The sequence below is a fragment of the Delphinus delphis genome, chromosome 1 (assembly GCF_949987515.2).
Source record: "Delphinus delphis chromosome 1, mDelDel1.2, whole genome shotgun sequence".
Lineage (NCBI taxonomy): Eukaryota > Metazoa > Chordata > Mammalia > Artiodactyla > Delphinidae > Delphinus > Delphinus delphis.
The window spans coordinates 13,153,079-13,174,929 of record NC_082683.1 but is presented as its reverse complement, the minus strand read 5'-3'; the positions used below and the strand labels follow the sequence as shown (position 1 = coordinate 13,174,929).

At 55.4% G+C, this 21,851-nt stretch overlaps 1 protein-coding gene across 8 annotated transcripts in view; it reads right to left on the bottom strand.

The window, feature by feature from the left end:
* Window positions 1–4,014: 4,014 nt before the first annotated feature.
* Window positions 4,015–21,851, bottom strand: part of ARHGEF10L (Rho guanine nucleotide exchange factor 10 like) — a 145,889-nt gene continuing 128,052 nt past the window's right edge. For all 8 annotated transcript variants that reach the window (XM_060015325.1, XM_060015327.1, XM_060015322.1 and 5 more), the window contains 3 exons: window positions 14,104–14,278; window positions 6,561–6,683; window positions 4,015–5,296 (listed from right to left, as the gene is read on the bottom strand). In XM_060015325.1, coding sequence (XP_059871308.1) covers window positions 4,758–5,296; window positions 6,561–6,683; window positions 14,104–14,278 — 837 coding nt within the window. In that variant the 3' untranslated portion in view covers window positions 4,015–4,757. The remainder of the gene's footprint in view (window positions 5,297–6,560; window positions 6,684–14,103; window positions 14,279–21,851) is intronic.

The window sequence follows — 21,851 nt, the reverse complement described above, 5'->3', positions numbered from 1 at the left end:
CTGATATGCTCTGGGCCCTCGGAGCTATGGCATCCACGCCTATCACTCCCTCCATCCCAACCACAGGGGCCCCAAGGACCACCCAGGTTGCCTCAGCCTCAGAGCCTCACCCCGGACCCTGCTCCCTGGGCTCTTCGCCCAGACCAATCAGTTCTTCGCCTCCTGTTCGACCTTGAACCCCCTTCCATCAGGCCATTCCCCACCACTCTGCCCAAATTCTTCTTGTCAAGGTCACCAATGGCCTCCACGTGGCTAAACTGAAGGTCAGTTCTCAGGCCTCGTCGTACCCTCTCCACAGCATTGGACGTGGAAGATCGTTCCCTCTTCCTTCTAACCCGCTCACGTGGCTTCCAGGACGTCTCGCCTTCTTGGTTTTCCCCTTGGTCTGGGCCAGGCCTTCTCAGGCTCCCTGGGTGTTGCGTTCATCTCCCAGACCTCCCAACACCCGCCTTCCCTGTGCTGTTCTCACGTCTCCTCCATCTCCTCTGCTCCCCTGAGATACAGCCAGGCTCACACCTGCCTCTAGCCTGGACCTCTCCCTGGACAGCTCCAAACGCACAGAGCCACCGCGCCCCCTGCTTCTCCACTCCGATGTCCAATGGCAACTCAACGGTAACGAGACCCAAACCCAACTCCTTGTCTCCCCCTAGAAAACCAGCCATTCCACAGCTATCTCCAACCCCCGCCCCCACGTCAGTAAATGGCAGCTGTGTCCTTCCCGTTGCTCGGGCCAGACACCTTGGGGTCATCCCTCACTCCCCTTTCCCTCCCAGGCTACCCATCAGCTAACCCTGTGGACTCCAGCATCAGAACCCATCCACAATGACTGGCGCCCTTCACCTCCACCACGCCCACGATGGTCCCAGCCTCCAGCATCTTGCACCTGGATTACAACAGGTGGTCTCCTGACCTCCGCACTTCTACACCTGCCCCCACGCAGTCTCCTCATCTTAGCAGCCAAGAGTGATTGTTAGAAAGCCAGAGACAGATGGCATCACCCCTCGGCTCGAAACCCTCCGATGACCCCCCATGTCACCAAGGAAAAGGCAAGGTCCCTCCACAAACTGACCTAGTAACGCAGGACCAGCTCCTACGGCCCCTCCCTCCGTTCCAGCTGCCCTCCTGCCTCGGCGCTTTGCACTTGCTGTTCCCTCCGCCCGAAATGTTCTAGGGCCTCATGTCTGCTCCTCTTTCGGCTCTTTGCTCAAACGTCACATCGTCAGTGAGGCTTCCCCAGCCACCCGGTTTAACATCAGAGTCCCCTCTCCAGTACTTTCTAACCCCCTTCTCTGTGTCATTCCTCTCCAGAGCACAGACGCCATCTGACACATTTTACTTATTCATCTTCTGTTCCCTCTGCAACCCCCGTAGAATGGGGGGCAGGTGCGTACCGGGTGTCTGGTTCACCAGTCTACCCAGTGCCCATCTGGATCCGGGTCCTGGCACATAGTAGGCTTTCAATAAACCCTGAATGAATGGTACCCAGCTCCCATGGCAGGAACTGTCTACCATCCCCTCCCTGAGACACAGAGAGGTTAAGGTGCTTGCCTGATGTCACACAGTTAGTAAGTGGGTAAAGCACAGTTGGAACTCTGTCTCCCAAGTTTTGCTCTTGGGGGCAGAGTCACCTGGTGGCTAAGAGTCTGGCTCTGGCGGCAGACAGACCTACCTCAGTCTTGGCCTTGACACTTTTCAGGAAGCTGCTTAACTTCCCTGAGCCTCAGATCCCTTACCGGCAAAATGAGGCAAACAGAGCCGCTACTCAGGCTCGGCTACGAGGATGAAATGAGCCGGCGCACCCAGAGCACTTGCGGTTATTATTACTCTGCTGAATATAGAGTGAGGGCCTCTCCTCTCCTATGCGAGGCACATCCTCCACTCGACTCGGGAGCCGTTTCCGACGCCCCCCGATCCTCCTTCGCTCTGTTGTCAGAGACTCGAGAGAGGAGCCGTTGACTGATATGATAATTTCACTACAGTAGCAGAGTCATTCAATTGCTCAGTGACAGATTTCACGGGCCCCATCACATCTCCCGGGTCCTCTTCAGCTGAGCGATCTGCAGGGCTAGGATCTAACAGACCCGCAAAGCTCTCAGACACTAACTCCTGCACAAAAGGGGGAGACTTCCTAATATGAACAGCCTGCCTCAAATCGTTGGGAACAAGGCAGGCTACGACGACATAAGCAATCATCACAGAGCCGCTGCTGGAGGACCATTCTGGTGCTTTCCATGGACCTGTTAACACTTGTCCTCGGTAATTCTTCAAGGCATCATCGTCCCCATGTTAGAGGCGAGGAAACCGAGGCCTGGAGGTGAAGGGATGCCCTGGAAGACACACGGCAGGGCTGTGGCAGAGCTGGACGTGAATGCAGGCCTGCCGGATCCTAGACTCCAGGCTTGTCTGTTGTCCCAAGCGGCCTCCACCTACCAGTCGCTGTCCCAGGAAAAGTCCCGTCCAGCTCCCCCGGGGAGCCCCACCCAGACAGTGCACTCAGTAATTAACTTGAGCAATGAAAAGGAAGACATGTTCTTTTTTTTTTTTTTTTTTTTTTTGTGGTACGCGGGCCTCTCACTGTTGTGGCCTCTCCCGTTGCGGAGCACGGGCTCCGGATGCGCAGGCTCAGCGGCCATGGCTCACGGGCCCAGCCGCTCCACGGCATGTGGGATCTTCCCGGACCAGGGCACGAACCCGTGTCCCCTGCATCGGCAGGCAGGCTCTCAACCACGGCACCACCAGGGAAGCCCAAGACATGTTCTTTATCCCATTTGTACTTAGAAAGGACCCTCCTCTCCCATTGGAGGTAAAAAGCCTCCCTTTGATACAAAATGGGAAACTGAGGCCCAGAGAAGATGGGTTCATCTGGAGTGGATGTAGTTGGCCAGTGTGCAGGGCCAGGGTTCCTCCAGACACAGTTTCCCCCTCCTCCTCCTGGGCAGCCATGCTGGAACACTCACCCGCACCCCACCCCCCGCCAGGAATAAGCCAACCTGTGCACAGGCTTTTCCCTCCACAAGGCCCTTCCCCTTCCCTGCAGCACCCTTGACCTCCCCCAGCCCTCGCCCACTGGCTCACGCCTGCCCTACCCGCTAAGCATGTACTTCCTGAGGACAAGGGGCAGGGCTGGCTGTGGCCTTGCTCACCTCCGTGGCCCCAGCAACTAGCATGGTGCCTGCGTACAGCGGGGCTCAAGGGGCGTGTGAAAGGAGCGAACGAGGAAGTGACTCCTCCAGTGCACGAGGTCCCATCGGGTAGTCGGGACACGGCTGAAATGTCCCCTCCCTGGCGGCTCTTCGCCTGGGTTCGCGGAGCTTCCCATGGAATCGCATCCAGCCGTGAGGCCGGGTCTCATTTCGAGGTTTGCCTCCCGCCTCGGCTTCCCTCCTCCCTGTATCCCAGTGTGGCCGCCGTTACGTGTGGAAGGGAGGACAGGTGGGTGGGTGGGTGGTGGGCAAACAGACACGCCGACAGATGACAGAGAGGTGGATGGTTGGGTGGGAAGATGGAGGGAACACTTCCCTTCTGGGTGGTGGGTTTGGGTTTTGGTGTTTTTTCTATAGGCAGCTCCAGAAACTTAAGGATGGAGATTGAGCCAGTTCCCCACCTGCCAATCCCACCCCACAGCCTAGGCTCTGCTCCCAGCCCCTGGAACCCACCCCATCCTCCCTCAGACCCAGGGACCTCAGCCCCCTCCCTCGTGGCTCTGTTGCCCTTACCAACAGCCCCAGACCCTCACCCTCCACACAGCGAAGCCCTTCAGTTTCTTTTCCTCCCAGGTTTGCCAGATGGATGCCAAGGCCTGTGCCTTCCCACCATTCCAGAGCTGGGGCCCAGCCTTCTCTTCCAAAAACTTTCAGAAAAGAAACTCCCAAGAGCCCCTCCCCGAGCAGAAGAGAACCTTCTGGGGTGATGGAAACAGTCGTACCTGTGCTGTTCAATGCGGTTGGCACTCACCACCTGGGCACCTTGAGCCACACTAGAAATGTGGCTAGTGGGACTGAACAATTGAATCTGTGATTTTATTTCATTTTAATTAATTAAAAAATTAAACAGCTACATGTGACCAACGGCGACTGCGCCGGACAGCACAGTTCTAGGGCCTGTTCTCGCGGTGCCTGGTCTGGATCCTTCCTGCTGGTTCCAGAACAACCCCTATCCAGTGACAGCTGCTCTGTCTCTTCGCCCATCACATCTCGAAACAACAAAACAAAACAAAAAAACAACCCTCAATCCAAGGACTGACGTTATTCTTGCCTTTTATTCCAGCATCTCCCAGAGCTCCAATATGTACAGACTTTATACACATATAATATACATCATATATACGTATTTATATATATTCACACACCAGCCCACACACTCTCATACACTCACACACACGCACCCTTCCAGGAAGGGTGCGTGGCCGCCCCTGAGCCCCGCTCGGGCCTGGACAAGAGGCACTGGGCTTGCCAGGCAATTGTGAGGTTTTGTGTTTTTTGCTTTTAAAAAGAAGGCCATCTTCTCCAGAGGTGTCCTCCCTCTCCCCAAACCCAAACCACTCCCCTAAACACTCTGAATTTTTTTTTTTTTTCTTAAAAAGGAAGAGGTTTTCCTCTGCCCTGCTCAGGTAGTTACCAGAGTTCCAGGCCCGTCCGCATGGCGCCGTGCAGGTCCCTGGAAGGCACTGCCACCCAGTGCTCCCTGGGGACCCTGGACCGCTGGGCGGGTCCACAGCAGGCCGAGAACCTGGCTTGGCTGTGCGGCCTGGGTGGGGGCTATAGCGTCAAGGGCACCTGCCAGATGAGGAGGGCGCTGTCCGTCTCCCCACACAGGGCTGGTTTCCCACTGCCGCCCGGGGCGCCGCCGAAGTTGCGGTAGCCCTGCCCTCCGGAGATGATGGCCACCGAGCAGATCTCCTTGCGGTGGGCGTCCCGGGCACAGGGCCGGCTGCGCACCCAGACGTCGGGGTCATCAGCCATCTCGTAGATGGAGCCGTCCTCCTCACTGTGCTCCAGGGCTGAGCCGTCCATGGGCTCCGGCTCCCGCACGGAGAGCAGCGGGCCCGGGAGGTGGGCGGTAGAACGCAGGCGGTACTGCAGAAGGATGCCCTTCTTGCGGGTCAGCTCGCGGCCCACGTGGCTCACAGGCACGGGTGCTGGCTCGTGAGCCTGACCGTCTGGCTTGTCCTCCTCGGCTTGCGGCCCCTCGGCCTCCTCCTGGTCACTCCGCAGGATATCGGGGGCCAAGATGCTGGAGGCCACGGCCAAAAAGGCCACAGGCCCACAGTGACCGTTGAGCGAGACCATGCCTTTCCCTGCAGGAAGAGGGCAGAGAGAAGGGGCCCAAAGGCCCAGAGTTTTAAAGACCCAACAGGTCTCTTGGAGAATTTCTGGGGTTTGTTTCTGGTTTTTTTGTTTTTTTTTTTGGTTACTGCAATCTACGTTGTTATCTTCCCAGAAGGCCATGGGTCTGGGGGAGGGCTCTCAATGCTCCAGGGTTACTTTCTTTGGAGAACTGGAGCAGGGGAACACGAATGACTTTATAAACCACACGGGGAACCTCGGTGTGAAAGCACCTGCAGCTCCCTGCCTGAGCCATCCTCACATCTCTGTGCTGTTGCCCAAGCCATTGCCTCTGCCTAGAGAGCCTTTCCCATCCGCCTAACTCTAGCTCAGCCTTGAAGCCCAGCTCAGCTCCTCCACAGGGCACCCTTCTTGCCTTCAACCATGAAGAAATGATCACTCCTGTCTCTATGCCCTGCAGATTCCAGGACACCTGCCATCATAGCACCTGCTACCCTGACTACAAGCTGCCCCTACCAGACTCTCAGCATTTGGGGGCAGGGTCTCTGCCCAATGCATCCCTGCAACCCCAGGACCAAGCCTGGGATGAACAGATTGACCTATGTGATAAAATCATGAAAATGGGAAATCTTACAATTGAGGAAGAGAGTCTTCTTTGGCAGAGAGGTTGAGCTCCACCTGGGGCTGGTCCCTCAGGACTTCTCCCTCCCACTGCACTCAGCCCTGCCCTCCGGCAGCAGCTGAAAGAGGCCACTTCGTCATCACCCTCAGGACAGAGGCAGAGAGGGGCCCAGAGCTCTGGGGTCTTCCCTGATCCTGGACCCCAGTGCCACAGTCAGGGCAGCCCTCCCTCTAATCCATGCAAACACAGCTGCACATGGATCCCCAGACCCAGGAGCCCTCAGTTACTTCTACCACTGGAGCCTGGACTCTTTGAAGCTGCTGTGGGGAGGGGGCAGAAGGGGCCCAGCAGATCCTCTACCATGAGTCAGGTGTCTCAGCCAATCCCCAGACCATCTGGCCAATACGCCTACTGTGCCCATTGCTAGGTTAGGTAATGGAGACTCAGAAAGAAGACTCAGAAGGAGACTGCAAGGCCAAGGTGATTTAATCCCACTGGCCACAGTGCCACCTGCGATGACAGAGGACGTTAGAGAATGGACCCCCACCCCCATATCAGAAGAGAGAGCAAACATCTGGGCACAAGATCCATCCTTCCCTGGCCGCAGGTGGCTGACTCCCCGGGCCCTGCAGCACTGGCTCCCAGAGCCTCACCTGTGATCTTAGGGATGCCTTCCAGCCGAGGCACAGGCAGCAGGACAATGACACCCTGGTCAGTGCCCACCCAGAGCAGACCCTGGCAGATGAGGAGGCTGGTGACACACAGGTGCTTCTGGCCTGCAGAGGGAGAAGCCAGCATGAGCGGTACATCCTCTTGGCGGGGGGGGGGGGGCAGTGGATGGGGGCCACGGCAGGTGAGAAAATGGCACAGTCTGGGCTCCTCTCCTGAGATAAGCAAGAAGCTAGACAGGGTTGTGATTATGATCTGGGGCTTGGGAGGCTAACCCGGCTGGGGTCTGGCCCCTGGGTCCCCCAGCTGAGGGCTCCCCCGACGCAGCCTCAGTTTCCTCCTCTGTAAAGTGGGGCTTCCTTGAGGATGCTATGAGGGAAGGCCACGGTACTGGCCCACGTGAGCATGGCAGGCTTATCTTGGCACAAGGTGTGCACTAAGGGCCGCCCATGCCAGGGACACAGCTGGCCAGCTGGGGAGTGAAGGGAGGCCTGGGAAAGTGGGGGTTTGAGGGTGAAGCAGATGGCGCAGACGGGATGCATGGGGAGGGGTCCAGGTGAGTTGGCAGTCTGTTGCAGCCCCTTGGTTTCCAGCCCGGGCTTAACATCTTGCCCACATGGGCCCTTCCTTTGGCGAGGGCAGTGTACCCTGCAGCCCCTGGTCCCAGCAGTGAAACGGGCACTCAGCGCCAGGCGCTAGCATGTTTCTGATGTCAGTCCAGATCAGTTCTTATCCGGCTATCCCCGGGGCTGTCTGTTCCTTTTAGTGAGAATAGCAATAGCAGGGAAGGCGGGTCCCCCTGCTCTTCACAGGGAGGAAGCACAGTACGGGCTGCACAGCGTGGTGAGTGCGAGCATGGCTGCGGGGCCAGGCGCTGGGTTCAAACCCCAGCTCTGCTACTTCCTGGCTCCATGTCCCGGGGCCAGAAACAAAACCTGTCTGTGGCATGGTTCCCTCGCTTGCAAAAGGCGACAATGATGATATTTCAAAGCCTTGTCCTGAGGAGTAAATGAGCCAATGATTGTAAATTACATAATCCAGTGGCTGGTACATGGCACTCACAGGTAGGGGCCGTCTGCCATCCTCGCTGCTGTTCCGTTGCTAACAATTCCGGTCAACGGGAATGGGCATGACGGAGGGGCTGGGAGCCCACTCCTGCCCCTCCAAAGGGCCGTCTCACTTCTGGCCTGAATTCTTCTGCCCAAGGACAAGATTATTCTCTCCTCAAATTCAAAGTCATGCCATGACGTGAAGTGATGCTTAGAACAGGGGGTTCTCAAGCTGGGCATGCATCAGCACCACCAGGAGGGCTGATAACTGAGGGGCCAACCCCAGAGGTGAGCCCCAAAACTGCATTTCCAGCAAGTTCCCAGGATACCGATGCTGCTGGGCCTGGGACCACACTTTGAGAAATACTGCTTTGCAGTTTCCAAAGCACTTCGTATACCTGCCCTAGCCTGACATAAGCCTTGCGACAGCTGAGAGGTACGCAAGACCCAGATGCTGTGCCCATTTTCCAGACAAGGATATTAAGGTCCAAAGAGGTCACCCAGCTGATGAGTGCGGGGTGGGGAGTGGGGAGGAGCAGAGCTCAGGCCTGCCGCTTCTTACAGCCTGATGCTTTCACTGCCTCTCTACTCGAGCAAATTACTTGAGTTCCGTACCTGTAGGTGTATGGGCTTCCTCTGCAGAGCAGAATCTCAGAGCAGAATGGTGTGGCTCCATGGTCACCCCAGAAGGAAGGTTACTATCTTGGGGGTCACACAGCATTTCCTAACACACTGGTCTATACCATCACCCATCCATTCTCTCGGCACCCCAGCACATCCCCAGGACCTACTGTACGCAGGACGCTGCACTCGGTGCTGGAGGCACAGGGGGAACCACGCACACAAAGTTCTGCTCCTAAGGAGCAAACATTCTAGAACTTTCTACAATAATGGAAAGGCTCTCTACCACACTGTCCAATTCGGTAACCATTAGCCACATATGGCTACTGACACTTGAAATGTGGCGAGTGGGACTGAGGGGCTGAGTTTGTAATTTCTTTTAATTTTAATTTTAATGGTAGCTACTGTACTAATGCAGCCCTGGGAGGGGAAAGAGGAAAAGCAAACAGAAACAAGGAATATAGCTCCTAGGCAGAGGAGTGAAACGGGGCAGTGAGGCAGAGAGCGGGTGGGAGGATGCCGGGGTTTTGTGCCTTCCTCTGCTTCCTGGGGGGATGGGGAGGCTGCATCCAATGACAAGGAGGCGGCAGCCACGCCAAGACCCAAGCAAAAGCCCTGGAGGCGGCACGTGCAAAGGCCCTGTGACGAGATGAGCTCGCGGTCTGTGGAGGACTGAGCCAGCGCAGCTTGGGGATGAGGGCTCTGCGAGACAACGGGGGGAGGGTCAGAAGAGTGGATGGGCCAGGGCTAGGGCTTTGACTGTTCATTCCGAGCGTGATGCGGTGCCACTGGCAGGTCTAAGCAGGGGAGTGATGCCCCCGGATTTCAGAGGAGCATGTTAGCTGCAATGAGATGGAGGACAGGGGTGATGGGGGGAGCAAGGAGACCAGCAAGGCAGGGATGGTGGCATCTGAGACACGGTGGTGGCAGGGAGATGGTGAGAAACCAACAGGTTAGAGACAGACCTGCTGACAGACTGACGGGGAGGGGGGAGGGGAGAGGAATCAAGGACAGCTCAGAGTTTTTTGTCTCAAGCAGCTGGGTGCATGGCAGTGCTGTGGACCGAGACCAAGGAGGAGCAGGCTTGGAGTAGGAGTCCAAGTTCAATACTGGATGTCGTTTGAGATGCACATTAGATACCCAAGTGGAGCTGTCAGCAGGCAGCGGGATATAGGAGTCTGGCGACGTGATGCAAACTCAGCGAGTCTTATTCCTAGTGTTGATTCAATGTGGAAATGGAAGCTACAGTGGGAAAAAAGCCAGTTTGTCAGGGGCTATTTCACAAGCAGTATCTGGGTTTGGGGGAGCTGGGACTCTTCCCCACATCCTCATCAATTCAGAGAGTGTAGGCTCCCAACCACTAGGACAGCCTCAGAGGACAGCCCAGCCGTGGGTGATTCCAGCCCTCACGAAATCAGAAAGTGCAGGAGGCTCGGTCTGCGAGCCTCTCACGTCACCACCTATCTTCTCTTCTTGGCTCTGCTCAAGGTCTGTAATTCCTCTATTTCTCCCTTTGCTCAGTTACTGTTTGCCTTCCCAAATGTAAGCTTCCTGAGGGCAGCAGCTTATCTGTGTCTCAAAGTTGATTCCCCAGCTCCTGGCCGAATACCCTGGTTCACGGTAGACACTCGAAAAGGACCTGTGAGTTCAGATCTAGAGAACAAACTAGTGGTTTCCAGTAGGGAGAGGGACCGGGGGTGGGGCAGGACAGAGGAAGGGGATTAGAAGGTACTAACTACCAGATATAAAATAAATATGCTACAGGGATATATCGTACAACACACGGAATACAGCCAATATGTCACAGCAACTATAAATGGGGTAAAACCTTTAAAAATTGTGAATCACTAGGTTGTACGCCGGAAACTTATATTGTAAATCAACTGTACCTCAATAAATATGTTTTAAAAGGACCTGTGAGTAAATGAGTGAATGAGAGAATGAATGAATGAAAGCAGAGAAGTGAGTAAGGACACAGGTGTTGCTGTCACTTACCAGCTGCGTGAATAAACAAGCCACTGTCTCTCATTGTTCAATGAGTATCACAAATGTCCCTTGCTCGATTTTATGATTATTAGCAATATTATATATGTATATATACACAGGGAGTATGTATATAAATATATATGTCTATACACGCAGTATAATATATACACACAGTTGAGCACAGCTCTTGGCCCATAATATATAATCAAAAAATGGAGGCTATTAGGACAATATTTGTGATTATTAAAAGGACCTAGTGTCTTGGGATCAGCTCCATCAGAGCCAGAAACACACAAAAATAATAAAAGCCAAGAGAGGGAGCAGTGGCAAATGTTCCATCTCACATGCCTCCCCTCCTTTTCCAGGGCCCCTGGGGCCTCAGGACCAGCAGGAGATCATTTCCTGATGCCCCTGCCTCCCCTCGGCCCCCACTGGACTGCAGAAACCTGGCAAACGAAAGGAAGGCAGCGAGAAACCAAAAGAGATGGCGGAATGGAGAAATGACTTCATCTGCAGACCTCATTCCGAGGCCCTTCCTCCTCCCACTCTGCCTCAAGGAAAAGAACAAGGCCCTTCACAAACAGAACGAAAGGAAAAAAGGAAGTCTAATGGTGGATAAATATTTTATCACAGAGACTTAATGCAGCAGTGTTCAACTCACCCAAGCCATCTATCTGGAGATATAACTTTAAAAAGCTCAGGCTCTCAGAGAACATTTTATTAATGACCTGTCTAGTTAAGAGGAGGAGGGAGTTTAGGTTCAAAACTGCATTAATTCCAGTTGGGGACGCGAGTGGAGGAAAGGGGTCGGGGAAAGGAAGCGTGATGAATTTTTAACATGCCCTTAAAACATATCCGCACTTAGAGGAGGAACAAATTTATTAGTAATTACACAATTATTTCATTTGGTGGGATGGGGGAAGAAAAAATACCTAAAAGCCTTTTAAAAATATCTCTAATAAAGAATTTAAGAATCCTGCTCTGTCCTTCTGCCAGGGCACAGTGTAGGGTGGATTTGAGGCCCCCCTCCACCCAGAGCTGGCTCCTCGGGCTCACGGTGTCCCGGCCAGCAGGGGCCCGGGCTCCCCAGTGTTAGGAAAGGTCAGGCCTGGGGGAAGGCGGCCCAGGACAGTAACTCCTCGGGACCTTCGGGAAGCCCTGAACACAGGAAGCTCAGCCTCCACTCTGACGTGTCCAGGGCCCAGCTCCGGGAGGTCAGGCAAGCGGACAGGTGGCTTCTGTCTGTGCCGATGTGGTGGGAGGGGCCCTGACTGGAGGGTTGGGGGGTGATGCACGGCCGAAGGGGACCAGTGCAATGAGGGGCAGGGACTGCCATGAAGATAACGATGGTGGATGACACCATCACGCACTGGAGCCGGGGACCGTGGGCCGCTGTCCTCACCACCTCAGGTAAGGCCCACACCTGCCCTGAGAGGCGGGGACGAAAGGTGGGAGAGGCTCCCCATTTGCTCCTGGTCACAGAGCTGGAAGGCGGCAGAGCCAGGATCCCAGCAGGGCCTGTCTAACTCCGGGCTCTGGTCTGCCCTACGAGCTCCGACTCAGATCTCCGGCCCTCGCTGTACAGATGGGGAAACGGAGGCCCGGGAAGGGGGAGGCCGCCCAGTGAGAGAGCTGTGATTCGGGTCCTGGCTCTGGCCCCTCGGCGGAGTGACCTGAGGCCAGGTATTTAACCTCCTGGGCCTCCGTTTACCTGCTCACGAAAGCCAATGTCCTTTCTTCTTTAAGGGTAACTGCAAAGAACAAGTCAAGACAGTGGCCGTGAAAATGCATTTTAAACCCACAGGGGGTCGGAGCTGTGCAGCGGGAGCCTGCTGGGTTTCCACCTGCAGCGGCTCTGTCCACAAAGCCTGCCTCTGACTGCGTGATCAACTTCTTTCTCTACTCTCCACCATCCCCACAGATAGACTGAGAAGATGCAAAAGGCCCATAAGATTATCTATTTCTGCCACTGTTCCACTAGCTTGAAATAACTTAGCTATCGGCATAAATGCGGAAATATTTCTGTGATACTGAGAAACTTTTACTGTAGTTAAAATAGATTTACCTCATATATAAATACTATGAAAGACAATGAAACTAAAGCTAAAAAAAAGGAAGGAAGGGAAGGAGGGAGGGAGGGAGCGAGGAAGGACCCATAACGTAGGTCCCCCAAGCCCCTACCCCAGACCCCAGGAGCAGGTTAGGAAGCCGTTCATTCTCCTCATGGATGCCCCAGACCTAGGCAAGGCGTTTTCTCACGGCTGACGCCATTTATCCTGAGCCAGGAGCCACTTTCCATCCCACAGAGGGACCAGAGGCTCCAGGAAGCAAAGAGACCTGCCAAGACCCGACAGTGGCCAAGCCAGGACTCCGGCCACCTCTGAAAACACCTCTTCCCCTGTTACACCCAGTGGGACTCTGAACTGAGTCTGACCTCATGTGACTCCCTGTCCTGCCTCTGGCCACTTTACCCTGATGAACAAACCTCAGTTTCTGCATCTGTAAAATGGGGACAGTGAGATCCTGTACGTAAAGCCCTTGGGACCTAGCTCACCGTAGGGCTCCTGGCAGGCTGGCAGCTACTGGTACTATTGCTGTTGTTGTTGACCTTGTTGTTAGTAACCATCCCCCACCCCACCCCTCTTGGCCGCTTCCAGCCTCTGCCATGGTCCATCTGCCGAGCCCCTCTCACTATCAGCTCCAGGTTCAGCCTGCCACGCCTCTCTGTTTCCCCGGCCCTGGGGCCCTTCGGTGCCCCCAGGTGCTGCACCCAGCCCAGTCGGCTGGGCTTGAACAGGACATTCCCCACACCCTCCCAGACCAGCCCCGGGTCAGGGCAAGACAGGCAAAGGCCTGCTAGCCCTGAGGGCTGCTCTAAAGCCCACTGGGGGTAGGGATGGACCCTGAGCACACGTCTGCCCTGGCTCCCAGCACAGCCCACAGGGATCTGGGCAGCAACTGGGGCAGCAGACAGTAGGGGAGATGCCTGGAGCCGATTCTACGGAGGCCTCAGCAGATGCTGGGTGGCAGCGGGGGTGCTAGGTGAGCTCAGATCTTAATCCTCTCCGTGGGTCTCACAAACAGCTCTGCAGGAGGAAGCACGGGCCCCAAGGGGACGATGTCCAAGGTCTTCACCCTCCCCTTGCCCCAAACCTGAAGGCAAACTAAGGGGGACAATTGCCTTTCTTTAAAAACCTCTAAGGAGGGCTTCCCTGGTGGCACAGTGGTTGAGAGTCCGCCTGCCAATGCAGGGGACACGGGTTTGTGCCCCGGTCCGGGAAGATCCCACATGCCGTGGAGCGGCTGGGCCCGTGAGCCATGGCCGCTGAGCCTGCGCGTCCGGAGCCTGTGCTCCGCAGCGGGAGAGGCCACAGCGGTGACAGGCCCGTGTACCGCAAAAAATAATAATAATAAAAAAAATAAAAATAGAAACCTCTAAGGAAAGAGACCCTTAGTTGACCTTCTCTCTTTCCCTTTGCCTTATTCTGAAGGTGATTTGAGGCAGAATTGGGGTTTTGGTCAACCTGAGGAGCGGGAGGTATAGATGAGCCTGGCTTCCTGCCCAGCGTGGCTTTTTAGCGGCCGCCTGACTTGGGGGAGTCCCTTGAGCTCAGAGCCTGACTTCCCACGAGCCCCCGTCTGCTGTGCTGTGATGCCAGCCAGAAGGGCTTTGGAAGGACAGGCCTGGGTTCAAATCCTGAGCCCACTGCTTCCCCTCTGGGAGGCCCAGTTTTCAAGGCTGACGAAAGGCTGCCTCAAGGGTTAATGAGATGGGCTGGGCTGGCCGTGGAAACTGCTTCCCGGATGTCTGCTCGCTCCCTCCCTTCACAGCCCAGGACAACAGGGCATGACGGCCCAGCAGCAGCCTCACCTGGCAGCAGGAAGGTGGTCCTGGTGGCGATGTTGATCTCCTGCAGATGCTCCAGCGTCTCCGTGTGAAAGAGGCGGATGGAGGAGCCGGAGGAGAAGGCCATCCAGACGCCGCTGCCCGCCTTGACCATGTGTGTCACACTCACGGCCGCGTCCTGGTGTGCCTCGAAGCTTTGCTGTGGCACAGAGGGAGGGCTGTCAGTGCTGGGCGGGGCCGGCCAGCCAAGCCTCTGGGAGCCAAGCTAACCCGGCCTCTGCCTGAACCCAAGTCAGAGGGAAGAAACCTCAGAAGCCCGGCAGTGCTGTGTCGGTAAACATTTTAACAACGGGCGGGGGGAATCCTGGTGTGTTGTGTCTGCTGATTCCCGTGGTGTAAATACTTCTAACATGGCCCATCTCAAGCTACCCACGTGACAGCACCGAACGTGGAGCAAGGCAAGACAAGCGCACACCAGGCTCTACCATGACGCGGATGCAAGGGAAAGACAGAGCTGCAAGTCTACGGAAGAGGAAGTGACAGCTTACGTATATTATCTAAAGGTCTGAAGGCACCAACAGAACAGAACTCTCGGGGAAGGCAGGTGGTGGTGTGAGCCAAACCTACGTCTTCACTGCAGGGAGGCAAGACATTATGTCCAAAAACTGATAAACCCAGAAACAGTGGAGCACACAACTGAGTCACAGGAAAAGTGCCGGTGGATTAAAAACAGAACAGGTGAAAGTATTTTCTTCCAGGAAGCAGGACTGGAGACAGGGAGTAGGAAGGGCCTTTCCAGATAAACCATTACATGCTATTTGATTTTTTTTTTTTTACAGTTTTAAATAAAATTTTGATCTTTAATAAAAAAGGGCTTCCCTGGTGACACAGTGGTTAAGAATCCGCCTGCCAAAGCAGGGAGACACGGGTTTGAGCCCTGGTCCGGGAAGATCCCACGTGGTGCATAGCAACTAAGCCCGTGTGCCACAACTACTGAGTCTGCGCTCTAGAGCCCACGAGCCACAACTACTAACGCCCGCGCGCCTAGAGCCCGTGCTCCACAACAAGAGAAGCCACCACGATGAGAAGCCCGCACACAGCAACGAAGAGTGGCCCCCGCTCACCGCAACTAGAGAAAGCCCGTGTGCAGCAACAGAGACCCAACACAGCCAAAAATAAATTAATTAATTAATTTAAGAAAAAAAAAAAACTCTTACAAAGAGAGGAGATAGACATCAGGCTTCCCATCTACTGCCGGAGAAAGTCTAAGCTCCTTAGTGGGCTTTCCAGGACCCAGCTCTGCCCCAACTCCCACCTCTCCTGGGAGGCTCCCTGTGCTCCAGGCCGAGCAGAGCCCGGGCCTGAAGGGCGCTCAGGATGCGCTATGCGGCCACGCCTCTGCCCTCGAGATGGCCTGTCTGCGGTGTGCACCACCCACTGCCCTCCAGGGAAAAGCTTTTCACCATCCTCAACCGTGAAGCCCACTCCAGCCACCCTTGCCACCGGCCACTTCCTCTGCCTGCCACATTCCAGCCCGACAACATCTACTCCACTCTGGCCCTGCTCGGCTGCCTCCCACACCAGTCCATGAACTCCAAGGACAGACCCTGAGCCTCAGGCCCGTCAACACCCTCCCTGTTCAGCATAGGGCCCAGAGCACAGTGAAATCTGGTCAAAGAGCGAATGGATGGATGCTTGAATTCCAGCCACGACATTGAGGTGTTACTTAAACATCGACAACCCCAGCGCACCAGGCTAGATAGAGGCCCAAGCACTGGGGACAGTCAGGTAACTCTGGTGCATCCACCCGGTGGACTGTCCTACATCTATTCAACGTCATGTTTACAGAGACTGTGTGGTGAACGCAGAAGAATGTGAATGTTACAGCAGTAATTGCAAAAAGAAACAAAAGCAAAAGGCCACATTCAACACTGGGGGAGGGGAAGGGGCAGGAGAGGTGAAACCTGCGCACTGAGGATTATTCCAGGGCCGTACCTGCTGATTTTCCTCCTTTCCAATTGTCTGATATTCCTTTTTTTTTTTTTTTCCTATAAAGAGCAGATCTTGGGTGGAAGCCCAGGACAGCAGGAGGTGTTGGCCAGAACATCAATGTGGAATCAGGCCTGCGGTGAAACCTCATTTCCTCAATAACTTCCCAGGTCTGGGCCTCGGTCTCCCCATTTGTAGATGGAGGTTGTCATGAGAGTTATAGGGACTCCTGGGTGAGGGAGAGCTTAGCACAAACCCAGTTCCTAATACAGCCTCATTCATCCAACAGATGTTCTTGAGCCCCTACGATATTCCTGGCGTGGGTCTAGGTGCTGGGAATATAGTGATGAACAAGATAAACAAGGGGCCCACACAGTTAAAACAAATAAAGATTACTCCCAACGGGAAAAATACTGGGAAAAATACTGGGTGCCAATAAGAGTGGGTGACCAGAGAAAGTCTCTCTAGGAGGTAGTATTTGTCAGAGACAATAAAAATGTGAAGGAATCAGATCTGAGATGTGGGATGGGGGAGGGGAGAGCATGTCAGGCAAAGGGTACAGCAAGTGCAAGAGCCCTGGGGCAGGAATGACCTTGCCGTGTTTGAGAAACAGAAAGGTGGTCAGTGTTGGGGAGCACGGTGGCAAGACAGAGGTGGGAGAGGGGGTCAGGGGCCAGATCACACCCGGCAGCCCTGAAGTGCACGGCGAAGAGTTTAGATTGTATTCAAGTGCGGGAGGGGGCTGAGCCTGGTTAAGTGACAAGTTCAGGTTCACCTTTGAAAGAAGTTCAGTTCGAGGGCTGTGTGGCAGCGGGCTGGAATTCTGGGCCTCGCGTGGCCTTAGCCAGTGACAAGTGGCAATAAAAGGACTCGGTTTCTTTTGCCGCTGTCACGCCAGCCCCGGCTCAACCCCAACTCCATCCCGGTTCAAATCACTGGAGGTTTCCCACCGAGATAAAGAAGCTGGGGCAGGGGGCTCTCCATGGGGAGCCAAGCCAATGAACTCAGTGCTCACTCCCGATCAGAACACGGGGCCCAGGCTTCCCTGGTGGTGCAGTGGTTAAGAACCCGCCTGCCAATGCAGGGGACAAGGGTTCGAGCCTTGGTCTAGGAAGATCCCACATGCCACGGAGCCACTAAGCCCATGCATCACAACTACTGAGCCTGCGCTCTAGAGTCCGCGCGCCACAACTACTGAGCCCACATGCTGCAACTACTGAAGCCTGTGCGCCTAGAGCCCGTGCTTTGCAACAAGAGAAGCCACCGCAGTGAGAAGCCTGCACACCGCAAGGAAGAGTAGCCCCCGCCCACCGCAACTGGAGAAAGCCCGCACACAGCAACGAAGACCCAACGCAGCCGAAAATAAATAAATTAAAAAACAAAAAAAGAGAACACGGGGCCCCGTGGAGGGCAAGGCTGTGAGACGGCTGATGAAATGGCTTTTTCTGAGCCAGTCCCTGCAGGCTGAGCTCTGCGGTCCAGGTGGGGTGGCCTGACGGATGGGCTGGGTGGGCAGGAAAATGCAGGGTCCCAGAGGAAGGGCCCCGGGCTGCTCTTGGGAGGCAGGGTCCCAGCGCGCAGCTCACCCCTGATGGGGGGCCGCTCGAGCAGAAGCTGCAGCTCCCTCTGGGGCAGGAGTGCCTCATCTCCTTCAAACTGGGCGCTCCAGTGGTGAGGAGGGGGTCGCCTATCAGGCCGGGCACTCTCAGAGGTCAGGGAGCGATTTCCTCCCTCAGACTGGGGGCTCAGACTAGGGCCTCCTGGGGGAGTGTCTCTGTTGCTCCTTCCTTGGCTCCCCTCCCGTGCCCCGGTGAAGGCCCGGGCGCTCAGCCAGGCAGCCCTGGGATGTGGGGAGAGGCCTGGACCCCTCACAGCCTCCACAAAGCCGGGCTCAGTCCGTGCAGCGCAGGGCAAGGGGGAGAACGTCCAAGTCTCTGGACTTTTGCTCCGCAGTCTACTGCCCACTGCCCTGGCAGTGCTGGCCGGCAGCTCGTTTCCAGAGAGAAGCTCTCCTTCAAGGAAAGAAACCGCTGTCGGGGGTGAGGGGTGGTTATCTTCCTGCACCAGCCTGCATTCAGCTTTCCTAAAGGCTCAGACCCAGGCCGAGCCCATGGTTACAACAGGACACCCCCCGGGGGGGGCCTTGCTGGGAGAGTCCAGCCGAGGAACCACCAACTCCCATCACAGATGAGACCCTGAGGCCGGATCCGCAGTCCCGCAACGCCCGCCGTCAACGAGCAGATGGCCGAACGGATGGGGCAGCGGGATGGAAGGGGCACCCAACGTGCTTCATCTGCGGACTTTTCCAAAAACCGGCACGCACGTATTTGCACATGAAAGCACAAACACATAGATACCAACAGGAAGACGTGTGCAGGCTCATGCACGTGCAGCAGACTCCTGCCCGGCTCCCGAAGGAAGGTCAGAAGCATTTCCTGCCTCCGAAAAAGCCAAACCGCACTACAACCGAGAGACCTGGGCCCACGGAGAGCTGCACCTGAACCTGCAGCCAGTCAGCCCGGCGTGCTGCCATCAGAATCTAATTAAGAGAGAACTCAGGGCTTCCCTGGCAGCGCGGTGGTCGAGAGTCCGCCTGCCGATGCAGGGGACACGGGTTCGTGCCCCGGTCCGGGAGGATCCCACATGCCGCGGAGCGGCTGGGCCCGTGAGCCATGGCCGCTGAGGTTGTGTGTCCGGAGCCTGTGCTCCGCAACGGGAGAGGCCCACGTACCGCAAAAAATAAAAGTCAGCAGTGGACATCCAGGCTCATTTCTCCAGAGGCATAACACGTCTGTCTCCAGGCCTGAAGGGCTTTGCCCAAGGCCTGTGCCAAGCTACCAAGTCCAATGGTAAGGCGAGTGGGGGTGAGGGCAGAGATAGGTGTGAACAGGGGCAGCTCCAGCCTCCGCCCCTCACTCCTCAGTTATTCCTGGGCTGCCAGGACCCCTCCCCACACCAGGAGCCTGCTGGAGGAAGCCGGGTCTGGGCCACTGGGGCTGGGCCTCCTGGGCACGCAGGGCAGGGGTAGGTGGCACCCTGGCATTGTGGGTCCTCCAGGAGGGTGGAGGGAGCTGAGCACAGCACCCCCGGGTGGGAGCAGGCGGCAGTGAGGCCCAGCCCTGGCTGACACTGGGTTCAGAGCTGACAAGCACGCATCTCATTTTGTTTTCCACACATGGGGTGTTTGCTTGCCCAGAGCCGGGGAGGCTATCAGTTCAAGCTCTCCTCTCCTCCCAACCAGGATCAGGTGAAACACTGCCCACCTGGCACCCCAATTCCAGGCCATGGCTCCCCATTCTCACCTCTGGACCCCTCCTCTAAAACCTGGCCAGCCTGGGGGGCCCAGGAGTGGGGGGACCACCTTACCATCTAAGAGGCCTCTACCCCCTGCCCCTGAAGAAGGCCCCCTGCCCCCCTGCACAACTGGCCCAGTCATGCCCCTCCTCTGGGCCCCAGAAGGCCTGATATTCCTGCCCACTCGGCCCCTATGGTCCAGGCACGGCTATTTACCGGCTGCTTACCCTGCACCAGGAGCTGCTCTGTTAGGATGACAGTCTGGACAAGAGGTGTGCACACAATGGCCCCCAGGCTACACCAGCCTGCCGCTGGTTTTGGTGAATCTAGTTTTATTGGAACATGGTCACACCCACATAGAAAAGAATCCATTCAAGTAGGTTGGGAACTCAGCACTCTGATTACACAACCTTGGTCCTTGTTTAAGGACAAAAAGATCCACAGAAAAAATCCTGAACTTTACTTAGTAAGCTTGGTGGTGGTAATGGAACAGGCGCAGTGATTCTGACACTACACAGCGCGACTGAAGTACACTGATGTTATTATTGGGAACCAGGGTAAACAGCAAGAGTCAAGTGTAGAGTGAGAAGTGAGGGTAGAGCTCTAGGACCTTGGACTTGAATTAGAGGTAGCAGTATGAACTTGAGATTTCTCTCCTGGCTCTGTCCACTGAAAGCGTCTGGAAGCAATGACACCCCGGCAGCAGGGAGCACACCACTTCCTGATTTCTAAACACCATTCCCCACGAAAGGGAACCCTGGAGAAATGGCTGATTAGAGCAGGGGAAGTACCAGATGAGCCTAGAGCTTCTCTAGAGGCAGACAAGCAAGGAAGTGCTCAAGAATGATGAGGAAGTGTCCACAGGACCCAGGACCCAGCACAAAGGGGCCCCTGGTGTGCAAATCGGAGACAATGTGAGCATCAAAAGTAATAACAATGGTCCTGGATGATAGCACACTGGATTTTAAAAATACTCTTTGAATTTGAAGTAGTAATAAAGGAGGAGGGTTAAGTGGGAGGGGAGGAAACTCCTCTTTAAATAAAGTTTGGAGTGAAAGTTCACTGAGGAACAGGATATGCTCCCATTTTCCAAGAATCCCTCACAGTAATTACAAAGGGAAACTGGTACCTTTACGATGGGGAGACCTGGCAGACCCCCACCTTAACCAAGTGATGAAGGATGGGACCAGCCTGCATTTCCCGCCTCCCCAGGGATTCGATAGGAAGGCATGGCTTCCTACACCGAATCTGGCCAAATACTCCAATCTCATCAGGAGGAAACAATGGGGCAATTCCAGCTGGTGGGACCTATGAAAAGACACTGGCTTGGATCTCTCAAAAAAGTCACTATCATGGAGACCAAAAAAAAAAAAGGAGAGGAATTATTCTAGATTAAAAGGAGACAAAAGAAACATGACAACCAAATGCAACATGTGTTCCCAGCTGGATGCCAGAGGTGGCAATGGGCAGTAGCTATATTTTGAAGACAACTGGGAAAACGGGCCTATGGTCGGTAGATTGATGGGCACGATAATGCTACTGAGGTTATATAAGGGAGCCCAGCTGAAGTATTTATGTATGAAGGGCAATGATGTCTGCAACTAGCTTTTAAGTGAGTTAGCCCCAAAAGGTGTGTGTGTATATGTATAATATGGGAAGAAAATTATGGTAAAATGTTAACAGTTGGTTTACTAGGTGAAGACAATTTGTGCATTCATTGTACTATTCTTTCAACCTCCTGTAGTTTGAAATATTTTAAATTAAAAAGTTGGGAGTCAGGGGAGTAAAGTTATTTTTCAAAAAAAAAGGTTGGGGCTTCCCTGGTGGCGCAGTGGTTGAGAGTCCGCCTGCCGATGCAGGGGACGCAGGTTCGTGCCCCGGTCCGGGAAGATCCCACATGCCGCGGAGTGGCTGGGCCCGTGAGCCATGGCCGCTGAGCCTGCGTGTCCGGAGCCTGTGCTCCGCAACGGGAGAGGCCACAACAGTGAGAGGCCCTCATACCACAAAAAAAAAAAAAAAAAAAAAAGGTTGGTCGCTGGAGGGGAGGGCCTGGGCCTGACTCCCGGCTCCCAGCTCATCTCTGGCAGGTCACCTCTCTCATCTGCCAATGGAGATACAAGGAGAACCTGCCTTACGGGGTGCTGGGCGGTTCATGGGACGGGGCCAGCACACCGTGAGCGCCCCACGCACGCGGCTGTGGGCAGGAGCGGGTCAGGGGAGCAGGGACAAGCCAGCGTCCTGCAGCCGCCCACGGAGCCCCGGCCCCTTCGCCCTCTCCCAGCAGCCTCACGGCAGCCCTGCGGCAGACATTTGCTCAGAGGGTCTCAGGTGAGTAATCCCACCCCACGTAGTGCTGACACAGCCCAGCCTCAGTCCTACAATATTTATGTGCCTCCAGGTGATGCTTCTGGGCCTGGTTTCCATAAATTCCTGGCGTGAGCAGCTCAGCAGTCATTAGAGCTGCGATAACGGCACGGAGCCGGGCAGGG